Genomic DNA, 13292 nt, shown 5'->3' on the forward strand with positions numbered 1-13292 from the left:
CCCCTTCCAATTTATTCTATTCTCTTTTGCGTATCTGAGAGAGAGTGTAAGGATGCCATCAGCATTTAGTTATTCAGTCCATGTAGTCTTAAACCCTTCAATCCGGTCTCCTCGAAGGAGTCTAGTTTCCAAGCGCCGGAATTTACAGAACTGAAGTCTTTCTTGGTAAGGGTACCCTTTTGTTCCTTTCACTAATCTCGTTTCCCTTCTTTGCACCCGTTCCAGCAAATCTGAAATGAGGTTTCCAGACCTGTATGCAGTACTCAAGATGTGACCTAACTATTGCCTTGTGCAGAGAGATAATCACCACTTTGTCCCTGCTGGCAAAGTTTCTGCATATCATTGCCAAACCCCATGAGCTGACCTGGCAGCCTGTCTGCATTGCTCATAAAAATTCATGTCTGACTGCACAATTACCCTCAGGTCTCTTTCATCTCCCACTGCCCTGAATGTAGTACCACATAATTGGTATTAATCTGGGATTACGGCTACCCATACGCAGTACCTTTCATTTATCGATGCTGAAAAGGGCCTGAAATGGCCCTTTTCAGCCTATATGCCTAATTTTTTCGATCTTGTTGCTGTAGCTTGATTACTATCATTATATCCTTAGAAAACTTAGATATTAAGTCTGATATACCTTCATCAATATCGTTAATAAATATAAAAAACAATAAGGTGCCAAGCACCGACCCCTGATGGACTCCATTAGTTCAAGAAAGGCAATGCCCCTTAATAACGACTCTGTCATCTGCCACTCATCTGTGCCTTTAACCATAACAGTAACTTTCCCCTAACGCCACACTATTCCAATTTGTAGCAGTCTTTTATGTGCAACAGTATCAAAAGCTTTTCTGAAATCTTTTTTTTTTTTTTTTTTTTTGGTAGTTGTTGGCGCATCGGCTTCTGTGGCCATAGTGCACCTCCCAAGGTTTTTGCAGTACTTCGATCCAAGCCCCAGGCGGGATTCGAACCCGCGACCTTTGGGTTGCCAGGCAGGCACTTTACCCACCTGGCTAGCCCGGTCGGCTTCTGAAATCTAAGTATATGTCAAATTAATTTTTGCATCCAGTTCCTCACAGTACTAAACATAATGGTTAGACAAGCCCTCCTCTTAACAAATCCATGCTGCAATTGCTGTATAATTATATTCCTATCAAGATGATCCAGCACTACCTATTTAACCACTCAGTCCATTCTTTTCCCTACAGAAGTTAACTTGGCCCTTTGATCCCCCCTGTCCTTTTCTATAAGAGAAACTTGCGCACATCTCCGATCTGTAAAACCTCCCTCGAATCCAAGTATGCTCTCATAATTATGGCTAAATCTTTGCTTACATCTTTTGGTGCTTCTTTTAAATATAATTGGATCGATTCTTTCAGCTCTCTGTTCTTTATTCTCTTTTAGTCAACAATTTCTTTACCACCTTCCTGTCAGTTATCATTAATTTGTCACAATCTTTTCGGGATCATCAACAGTTATGCCAATCTTATTCAGTGGACCAATATAGTCCATTCCTTTCCTTCTAGTGTTAATATAAGCAAAGAATTCTTTGCGTTATTAGCTAAAGGCTTCTCATAATCTTGCTTAACCCCTTTGTGACTAGGGGTTAAAATAAGTACTTGATTGTATCTGCTGTACGTTTCTGTATATCCTGATAATTTATAATCATCCGATACAGTTTTCTTGTCACGAGTCTCCTCAGTTCATCTGACATCCATTTAGGTCAAAACTCTGAACAATATCTTAGTTGGTATTAAAAACTTAATAGCTTTTACGATTATTTCCCCGAACATTTGCATTTGATACCAGTTTGTCCCACGGAAAAGAATTTAAAAACTGTCCAAGACCACTGCAGTTACCTTTGCAAAAGCAAAATCCTTTCCATTTAGCCTTAGCGGTAATTATATATTTAAACAAATCCCACACCATTACATGATTACCAGTAATACGGTTCCACCGCATTCATGTAGTAATGTGCAGTGTCGTCCTCCAGTGCCCGTTTCGGTGCTTTTTGGAAATTCATCGGTGGGATGCTAGACATCCCACCAATTACTAATTTATATTAATTATTATATATTAATATTATTATATTAATTATATTACTAATAAACAATGTTATATTTTTCTGTTTAGAGAAGCGAGTACTGCCACAGGTCACATTTCGTAAGGACGTATGCTGATTTTCAGAATTAAAAGTCTTTTGTTCTGATAAGGATCATGTACGTACTACGAGGGCATGACTGTACAAAGAGTTTGAGTTATTAACTACAATTAATCGGGTAAGTTATTTAAAAACTTACCTTAATAGTGACCAGAAATTATTGTTCATCATTAGCCAAGGCTAACCGGATCTGTGTGTCAATATCTTGATAATTGGATAGATTCTATAATCTCCAATTCTTAATGTTCCTACATATTTGCTTTAAATATGTTATTATTTAAAAAAATCAAAGTTTTTCATTATTTCACAAAACTATATTTTGTAATAAAATATTACAAAACTGTAATATTTTAGCTCAGTTTTTCACAAAACTGAGCTAAAATATTAAAATTTTTAATAAAGTTCATTAAAATAATAACACGTAAATGAAAAGACTTACCAAGCCAACGAGTATGAAGAACACAATAAATGCACGACCAAAACTAGTTTTGCAGTAGATATCTCCATAGCCAACAGTAGACATAGTTACAATGAGGAAATAAACGCATTCCCAATACGTTAGACCTTGAGGATTATCAAACTCCAGTGGGTCACCTGAATTTTCCAACTATGGGAAGGAAGTAAAGAGATAAAACAAGTATAAAGTAGATGGTGATCAAAATCGCTTAACCTCTGAAAACTGGTGAACGAATCAGAAACTCACTTGCAGGCAATGGTCACTAATTAATCATAAATTACCAATAAATATCGGTTTATCCAATAAGACAGGAGAAACTATAATTAGGAAATTAAGTTAAAAGATGGACGCAAGATGAATCAGTAGTTTTAAAATTTCATGAAAGTTTTAATTAATTGTTCATATTATATTTGCCAATATTAAGTACCAGAAGAGAATTGTGTAGCCCATTGAAGTCTGACGTTTGATAACTGATGACACTACAATCCTAGTTCATTGTCTTTAGGGTGTCATTTGCAAAACTTTGAAGAACCGTCTAGCTGTGACAGTAAAATTTAAATATTTTAGCCTTAAGTTTATCTTACGATAAACAATATTATGTTAAAAAATTTGACTTCGTTACAAAGATAAGAAAAGCAATAACGCAACATATCCAAGGAGAAACAGTATTGAACTTGAAAAAAACGGCGAAACGTATTAATGAATAATAATTTTTTTAAGTGTCCAGGGCTACGCAGTTCTCCCTTAATTCATTAATAATTTATTAGTGATTAATTATTATTTTTAAATATTGAGGAGGTATGTAATTAAAATCTGGAGTCAACAGACAGAATTAAAAGTGACTGTGAGCAGTTGCCGTATTTTTGAACTAAGTGTGGCCGGGGTGAAGCACAAATCGATCCCTGATTAAAATTCTAATATTCCATAATATAATACAATAAAATTCCGTTTTAACAAACTTCTCGGCAAGATCCTGAATCATTTCGCTCTATGAAGAAATTTCGTTTTCTAATGGTTATCTCTCAAATTATTTTAGGTTATTTGTCCAAATGTATATATTTTTTAATTTCTTAAATTATTTGTCCAAACTTTTCTAACATAATTTCTTCTTTAGTTTATATAACATCGATTTAAAAGTCAATAATAAATTAATAGAACCACAAAATCTTACTATAGAAGTAAATACATTTGTAAAGAAATATCCGTTTTTTTCATTTAAAAGAAATCCAGTAACATTATAGTAACATTAAAAAGAGAAAATAAAAGTACTATTTTATATTCGGGACGATTACATAGGATTAGATGGGTTTAGAAGACGAATGAAAGTACTCGTATTTCAGCAACTAATTTGTCAGGTACGCTACTCATATTGTCTACTTGCTTTCGATGATCATATGGAAACAGTAACAGGTTATCATTATGATGGAATAATCTGTGCTCAGAATTAATAGCAAATTAACAAATAAATTAACAAAAACAAAAAAAAAAATAAATAAAAATAATAAAAATAAAATAAAATTGAGCAAAAAGCAAAGACTTTTATGTGCGTACCAATATTTCGTTTCTGTCATCTACCACAATGCCCATTCATTTCTCCACCTAGCCCATGGCAACACACCCATAATATTCAATGCTTCAGCTACAATATACAGTATGTTCATAATCTGTGATATGAATTTTAAAAAAAAAGAAGAAAGAAATAATAATGACGTCTTTCTATTGTCCGATTTTAATTAAATTAAAATCGAACCTATAGAAAGATGACTCGATAAATCTTTCTAAAAGGCTAAAAATATATACCTTTAAACATAAAAATATATTTATAGTAAATATAAAATATATATAAAACATCTAAAAATATAAATCTATAAATCTTTTTATAAGAGCCGAATTGTTACATGAGGACGGACGAACGGACGGAAGAACAGTGAAGACAATTGGCTCATTACGCATATATGTTAAAGCGCCTAAAAGCTATATTAAATGAAAACTACGTTTCTGGTGTTTGCCTACAGATTCAGGTTAACGGAAATTCAACATCCATACAAAAATAAAAAAAACAAGAGTTAAAAACACCAACACAAAAGAATTTTTAATCCTTTTGTTGTTCATATGTTGAGTTTTTGAGCCTGAAGAATGAAAAGCAGACCACCGAAACGTTTTTTTTTTTAAATGAACATCCTTTTATATTGTGGTGACAGCATCCTATTATCACTTTGGAAATGTCTCCACCCGCGCATGTCAACAAAGCGATTTCCACTGCAAGAACTACATAACATTTCTCTTGTTATGGTCAATCTGTAAAATAAATAAATACATTTTTGTTTATACGACGGGACTAACACACGGTCAGAGGAGCGCCATTTTTTCATGCGGATCCTATTGATTTTAAAATATTTTCAGAATTTCACATTTTCTCGTCATGAAACTTCTCAGTATTAGTTTACTAGGAAGATGGTTTTACGCTGACATTTTTTTACTTCTATTGGGTACATGGATCCTCAAGAGCAGAATTAACTTTATTGAAGTTAAACTGATCTTAAAATTCCCGAAACCGTGTTTTTAACTACCCTACCAAAAGTATTCGGACACCTCTCCTAGGTATGTGGGTAGTGAACTATGAAAAAACGAGTATATGCAGGGCACGAAGAAGTCTGAAAGTGTGTGAAAAATACAGACGGTATCACAAATAAGCGGAATGTGTCACGGCATGGCATCTACGATGTTTCAAAGAGACTTCATCGTCAGATGTCAGGTCAGCAATTTTCCACGCGTTTGAACTTTGCAAATTCAACCTTAGCCGATGAAGTGAAAAAGATAGAAGAATGATCCCTGAAGTAGTGAAAGAAAACTCAGCGAAGTCCTTAGAAAACGTTATGTTGTAGTTCTATATGGATTGCCTGAAAGTTCATCTAGGGTCCGTAAGGAGCAGTACGGTTTTTACGGAAAAGTCGATGACTACAAACACCACATCATACTAACGAACCCATACATTGCTTGCAGTGATGCTTAGACCATGCAACTGTGGAAACACATCCTATGGAACGACAAGTTTCGTCGCACAGTCTTCAGATTGGACGGTCGAGTGGGGGTGCAGAAATGTGCCTGGGGAAATGTCCCTCCATCTACCATAAAGTAATGCGTTCACAATAAATTTCAGTGAATGTGGGGTTATGATATCAGCTGCTTCTCGTGTTTAAGACTCGGACCGTTGGTTATAGTTGCAAAAACCGTCAATTCCGAGTAGTATGCCAACATCCTGTACAATTCAGTAGTGCCCACAACTTGGAAGTTCTTAAGAAATGGGACCTCGTCAGTGTTCCAGCATGCTAATATTCTATCCCGTACAGTGAGCAGCGTAAAAACTTATTCTGAGAAAAACGAAGTCCACCGATTCGCCTGGCCGGCCTAGTGTCCAGATCTAAATCCTACTGAATACCCTTTAGGATGAATTGGATCAGAGCGCCGATAAAACGTCCCTCTTCTATAGCTGAACTGAAAACCGCGCTACAGGAAGCGGTAAAAAGTGTTCCACAACGAATAGACGCTGTCATGGGGGCCAACATTAGTCTGCACCTTATTAAATGTTTACCTAACGTGATAGTGTCCAAAGAGTTTTGGTAGGAGAGAATGCACGAGAATGTAAGCCAGTTAAATCTTTAGCTAATAGTAAACGAAGTTTCGCCAGCAGTTCTAATTTATTTATGGTCGTTTAATTAATGCTGACGGGGATTATAGCATGCACATCAAATGTAGGGCATAATCCACGTCAGCATCCCTGATCTTTCACCTTGATAATATGTGAAATGCTTTTAGTGCTGCTGTTAATGAGTACTACTCAGTTACGATCCAATTGTGCTGTTTACGGATGTCGTCCATCGTATTAGCTGACGTTCGTTATTGGAGATTCGCCCCCGTTCTACACTTTAAGTAGTTGTCATCTGCATAAGTGACACCAAGTCTCCGTATCACGTAATTATAATACGGAACGGTTGTCGAATGAAACAACGATATGCAGTGAACATCATTTACACACTGCTTACTGTAGTACCTTCAGATTAGTGTTGTTGACAGTCCAGAATTTTCTGAAAGTCCCTCATTTGGGACTGTGTATCGAACATGATGCCAATAGAGAATATTCTCAAAAAGATTACTCAACCTTTCCTTCGAAAGAGCCAAAAATTATTTTTAAATCTTGTTGGCGAAAAATTTTCGAAATTTTCAGACTAATGCAAATTCTCATTGTCAAAATGACTGACTACAGCTGCAGTTTCATCTGATATAAAGAGTTTTGTAAGTGACGTCATCGGCCTTCCGAGTGACCATGAGACCAAAGCTCTAGTAAAGACATCGCTAATTCACTAATCTCACATGGAGGGGTACTTCCAAGTTCCAACCCTTGTGCAGTTCTGTAGGATGACACCACCGACTCTTTTGCAGTAAAAGAAAATATAGAAAAATAAGAAAATAATGATTACAGGCCCGACTATGCTCAAGAACGAAGTGCAAGAACACGGTTGATTTTGATTTTTTTATCCCTCCCCAAAATGTTCGAACCATTATTTATATATATATTTTTAATTCTATAATTCTTCTATTTCCATGCTTTTAGCTACAAGAAACGAAGTTTAAATATTTCTACCTATTTTTTTTTTTTTTTTTTTTTTTTTTGATTTGGTAGTTATTGGTTGGCGCATCGGCTTCTGTGGCCATATTGCACCTCCCAAGGTTTTTGCAGTACTTTGATCCAAGCCCGAGGCGGGAATCGAACCCGCGACCTTTGGGTTGCCGGGCAGGTACTTTACCCACTCGGCTAGCCCGGTCGGCATATTTTTTATTATAAAAGGATTCCTTCTTTTTCCATATATTCTCTTGTTCTTTTATATTTTTCTGGCTCCACTTTCTTTAATAATTTTTCTTATATATATATATATATATATATATATTTCCCCACCCCCACCCCTCAAGATGTCTTGTTCAGTGTCATGCAAACTTTCCAGCCACAGACCTCTTTTGATTCCTAGCTTTATTGCAGACCCACAAATAAAATTTCGTTTTATTTTATACTTCTCGATGATAAAAGCGTGTGATCTTCAAACAAAAATAATTTCTGACATACCTTCAAAATTTTTCTTCCGTGGTTCAAAATATGCAGATTAAACAATAAAATTAAAAATCTATCCGTCTCTCTGTATGCAGAGTTTTCGATACACAGTCGCTTAAGATATCCCGGCTTACAGAAATGCTAGAGAAGGGGAAAAAAAATCTCAGCTTACCTTCAGAATTAGTGTGAAGGGTAGGCATGCATCTGGAGCGCACACAAAGGTCCCAATTTCTCGCTGATTCCCCAAGGACTTGTACAGAATGGACGAGCCCGTGGCATGCAAACTGTGGTTTTTGTACCCACAGGGGAATCCGCAGGCCATGGTCTAGTCTCTCTGCATATAAATAACACATATGCTGTATATTTTTTTTATTCTTCTAAGCCCAAGCGCTTACCATTTTGCCCCCACCACCAAGAAATGAACATTCGCCCTTTGTTTTTCAGTTCAGACAGAAAGGAAAATAGGAAAGGGATACAGAAACAGTGCCCCTTTCCTATTTTCCTTTATTTTCTTTTACTGCAAAAAATTTATAAGCCATCGGCACAATAGTGAAATCTGCACCTCACTCGGATTCCAACTTGCCTTAATACCATTCTAGACAAGCGAAGCATTCATGGTTTTCTAGCGACTTCAGTTATATGATCGCATAGGAGAGCCAATAACGTCACTAACCCAATCCCTTTATTATCAGATATTAAAACTTTATTCTGAAGAATCTGTAATTCATGAGAATCCGTAACATACAGATTTTCATCGTAATTTTTGAATTCTCAATGTAATTCTTGAAACACAATGCATTAAATTTTTATGTGTATCCAATGTTGCGTATATTGTCTTATTATACAGTGCTGTCTAAGTTGAAATATTCTTCTTGGCTGGAAAAATCCCATGATCCGGCAAGGATCAGGTCTCGAGATTGAAGGATCAGCAATCTCAGCCCATAAATAAATACTGTATATTGTTTACGCGAGGCAAAAAAAAAAAAAAAGCGCGCAACCTACTAAAGCGGGCCCTTGAATAAAGTACTTCAAGAAAGACCAGACGTGGGCTCACATATTGGTAACCTTCCTAAAAAAACATCCATTTTTCTTAAAAACACCCTGGTACAATTGAACCTCTGAAATCCGGCAATATTTAGATCTGATCTTTGCCGGATCTTGGTATTTTCCGGCTAAAGAGAATATTGCAACTTGTACAAGTGTAGCCTTTTTTTTTTTTTTTTTTTTTCAAGAGAAAGGTAACACACAACACGTGGAAAAGTACAGTAAATATATACTACAGAATCCCAAAGAGCAGACCAGTATATGATTTAAAGACTGCCTTATAACCTTTAAAGGGAACACTTGATAAAAGTGAGTAGGTAGCCAAAGCTTAATTACAGGTGATTAGCGTTAGAGAGAAGCAGATAAAATGCCAGATGTTAATCTAATCAATATTCATTTAGCGCAGATAGTGATACTTAAACTCCCGCGGATCGCGATAAATCAGGATAAAAGTAGTAGATAAAAATTCTTTTAATGAAGTCATGATTATTGAATTTAGCTGCGTTTAAGCGAGTTTTATTCTATTAAACAAAATGGGAGAAAGCTTACAAAACATTAGAATTTAAAATATGTTCTGAGATACTTTCAGTACGATTCCAAACCTAATTCTGTAAGTGGATTCTACAGCAGCAGCAGCAGCAAATAAACCGAAATATGAGGAACCATTCCGATGCGACTCTTGGGAAACATCTACTTATCAAGCAATTAAGGTGTTGCTAAATGATGATCTTGTTCAAATCCACTTACCAAATGGATGATACCTGCTGCTGTTAACCACACACTTATGACTATGGAAACCAACTGAGCTAATCGAATAGAACTACTTGTCTTGAGCACATTTAAATATTGTAAGATGTCTGGTACTGACATCAGCCGAAGCGCACGCAGGAACCGTAGACCTAAAAAAAAAAAAAAAGAGAGAGACGTTTCAATGATCATAATTGATTTTTCAGTACATCAACAATAAAATTAAGAAAATTTGTTACGTTAGTCCAATAAAAGATTAGAATTAGCCAAGGATTAAAACCAAGTTTAATGAATCAGTGTAAAATCTTTTTATGTCTAAAAACAAAGTTTTTTAATGAATTCAGCTGGAAATGACCATACTATTTTAATTAAACATGGTGTAACGTGGGATTATTTCCAACAGAATAAAGTAGATATAACAAACATAATGAATCATCTTGATATAAGATATAGTATTAAATCATTGTGGTCATAAGCCACGATCCCAAATAATTAGAGGAAAATCTTAATCAGTTATGCACAGCTAGTAAGGATTTTGGACTAAAGATGAATATGGCTAAAACAAAAGTAATGATGAACAAGTATGCCACGGAAAGGGAAATAATGATTGAAGGAGCAGTAATTGAAAAGGTGGAGTCATATACTTATCTGGGACAAGTTATTAGCTGTAATAATGATAAATGGCTGGAAGTCAAGAGAAGAATAAATTTTGGATGTATAGCATTCAGGAAATATAGTCACATACTGAAGAGCAATATCCCAGTTTGTCTGAAACGTAAAATAATGAACCAATGTATACGCCCCACCATGACTTATGGAAGTGAAACTTGGGCACTCATCACCAAAAGAATGGAAGAGAAGCTGAGAACTACACGGCGAAGAATGGAACGAATCATATTGGGGATCAGACTGTTAGATAACAAGAGAAACACATGGATTAGGCAGCAAACTCAAGTAAAGGACATTCTTATCAAAACTAAAGAACTAAAATGGTCTTGGGCAGGACACATAGCTCGAAGACATGATGACAGATGGACTAAGAAAATAACAGAATGGTATCCAAGAGGAGCTAGAAGAAAACCTGAAAGACAGAGGCGGAAATGGGTAGATGAAATTCATGAATCTGTGGGTAGTAAATGGATGGCCAGTGCTCAAAACAGAAGGAACTGGAAAGTTGCTGGAGAGGCCTTCATCCTGCAGTGGATGGAAAATGGCTGATGATGATGATGATGATGATGATGATTAAATCTACAAAAGTAGAGCATTCTCTGTGGACGACCATTTGTTGCTCCACTGGTATCAAGGAGGACCAATGTGTACCACGAAAATACTCCCACACCAACACACCATCAGACTTCATTTTTGGGTACGTTGATTCATGCTGTTTTTGCCATATTTTGGTCATCCCGCCAGCACGAGCTACCAGGAATCGGGATTCTCCAGACCAGGCAGCATTTTTAAAATCCGCCACTGTCTATTGTCAGTGTTCCTCGGACCAATATAACCACACCTTCTTGTTTCTTTTGCTGACAGGAGTGGAATCTAACCTGGATGGGATATCGGCTACGATATCCCATCCAGGACAAGATACGAAGAGTTGACTCGTTTTGAAATGACTCTTCAGTTTTTCTGATTGTAGCCGCCTTTCAGTTACCCTGAATAAGTCTTGTCAGCCTCAGTTGGTCTCTGGAATAAACGAGCTGTTGCGATCGCAGGATCGTTGTTGGCGAGGTGTTATTTTATTATTGGACCAGTCTCGATACACCCGAGAACGAGTCGTTATGTGAAATCCTAGTTTGTAGTCTCCGAGATTTCACACCGATCCACCTAGCGCTGAGTACCAAACCGCGTTCAAATCGTTAAATCTTTTGTCTTGCCCACTGAATTGCACATACAACATCCTTAATTATCCCCACCTACCGTGTTCTAGGTCAACAAATAGTTTGCATCAAAGAACAGAGATACAAAGTAAACTTTTATCCCTGGTCATGAAATCCCCTGGTTTACTGAATCTCCTAAGCAACTACCATTGATTCTCTTGTCAGCTCATTAGCCAATAATGAGGCCAAAGGAGTCCTCTGTGTAGAACTTTTACTGGATCGCATTCCTATTAGTATTGCTGTCCATTTTATGATGAGAAAAAAATAATAAAAACACAACAGTCCTTGTCTTTGGTAAACAATTAAAATGAACACATATTAATTCTCTCTCTCTCTCTCAATAAAAAAAATCTCTAAACAAAAGCTTCTAGTTTGTATTGAAGTACAGTGGGACAAACTGAATAAAATAAAAAAAATCCACGCTCTGATACCTCTTTCTCGTGGTTTGGGGTATTCTTTTACGGTCACACGTCACAGAAAGTGTGTATCTTTGTTCAGATGTTAGCTGTCAAAATATAGACATCCGCTTGGCACAGCTTCAGATATTCGACAGTAAGAGCGTTAGTTCAAACCTCACGTAAAGTGCGTACTTCATTCCGTAAAATTCTGTCGCAGGAGAGCAATGAAGATCTACGGATCGTTAATTTTATAACACTCTTTCGCCGTTTTAAGTATAAATCTCTGCAGATGTAAAATTCTACCATTTAAATAGTGTGAGCTCTTCCGGTTGAAAAATCCATTTGATAAAGAGCAGACACAACTTTTTTCTTCTCCTCCAAATTAAACGAATATCTTCTCTGTGTAAAGGCCGGATACACAGTAACACAGAGACATAAATAGAGCTGCACAACAGAAGTATCATTTACAAACCGACATGCCATGGGAAGATAAGCTCATCGAATTTGAATGTACACAGGTAGTGAGAAACTATAAGACTAATCATGGATAATGCTTGGTAATAATCGTTTGAGATACCCTGATAAAATTCAGTAAAGGGCATTTTACACTCACTTTACTTTGCACACGAATTTCAGACCTCGTCATCAATCGGAATCTAGCCTACAATACTGTACACAAATGAAAGGCCATGTCCACAAAGGAGTCAGTGCATTCTGTCAAAGATCTTTGAACACTTGGTTGTTCAGAAAAACTGTGTCGATAGTTGCCAAAGAATCATCCAAGAGGTTCTAAAACAGGTGAATATTTGCTTGTATAAGGCAATGGCACCTTGAGGACTAGCTACATGTCTGGAAGCTTCATAGAAGGACGTGGATCTGTTGCACCTGTTGACTAATCTTGTTATAGAGTAGAGCAATAAGATAGTCAATACACAAAAGTACTCTTAACAAAAGGTATTCTTAACAGGACTTCAGTTCTGCAAATTTCAGCGGTTGGAAACTAGGTCTAATTGTAATGTTTAAGGCTTTAAATGGCTAATTAAGTCCACAGCAAAAGCCTCACACTATGAAAGCTATAAAAAGTCATCGAACGCGTTCCGCATAACCACTTTCTCTACATAGCTTTAGGGAAGTCGAGGGCTAACGTGGACTGACCTTGGTGCAAAATACATGACGGGACTCCCTTGGTCTTTGTACGTGAGTGCATATGTATCCGCATGAAGTTAAAAAGCTATAAGTCAATTCTCAAATATAATAAATCGATAACATAAAAAAATAATAAAATAAAAAGTTTTTATTATTTTAAATTTGTACAATTTTTTTCCGGTTATTAAAATTTGAATTTAATAACTTACAAACGTAATATAAGGTCTCAGACGGGTTCCATAAGAAACTGCGGGTCCGAATACCTATTCCCATTGTCGGCCCTGATAGCTTTGAGCAAACTGAATTTGCAACTTAGTGTATCGATCTCTCATATTGTGGCGGAACTTCACCA

At 36.4% G+C, this 13292-nt stretch overlaps 1 protein-coding gene across 1 annotated transcript in view; it reads right to left on the reverse strand.

Moving 5' to 3' along the window:
* LOC150083724 (calcium-activated potassium channel slowpoke-like) overlaps positions 1-13292 on the reverse strand; it is a 668330-nt gene that overhangs the window by 450994 nt on the left and 204044 nt on the right. Inside the window, 2 exon segments of the mRNA XM_090378165.1 lie at positions 2604-2771; positions 9517-9668. Coding sequence (XP_090234291.1) covers positions 2604-2771; positions 9517-9668 — 320 coding nt within the window.

This window comes from Mastigoproctus giganteus, chromosome 7 (assembly GCF_048544385.1).
Source record: "Mastigoproctus giganteus isolate SK-2022 chromosome 7, ASM4854438v1, whole genome shotgun sequence".
Classification (NCBI taxonomy): Eukaryota; Metazoa; Arthropoda; class Arachnida; order Uropygi; family Thelyphonidae; genus Mastigoproctus; species Mastigoproctus giganteus.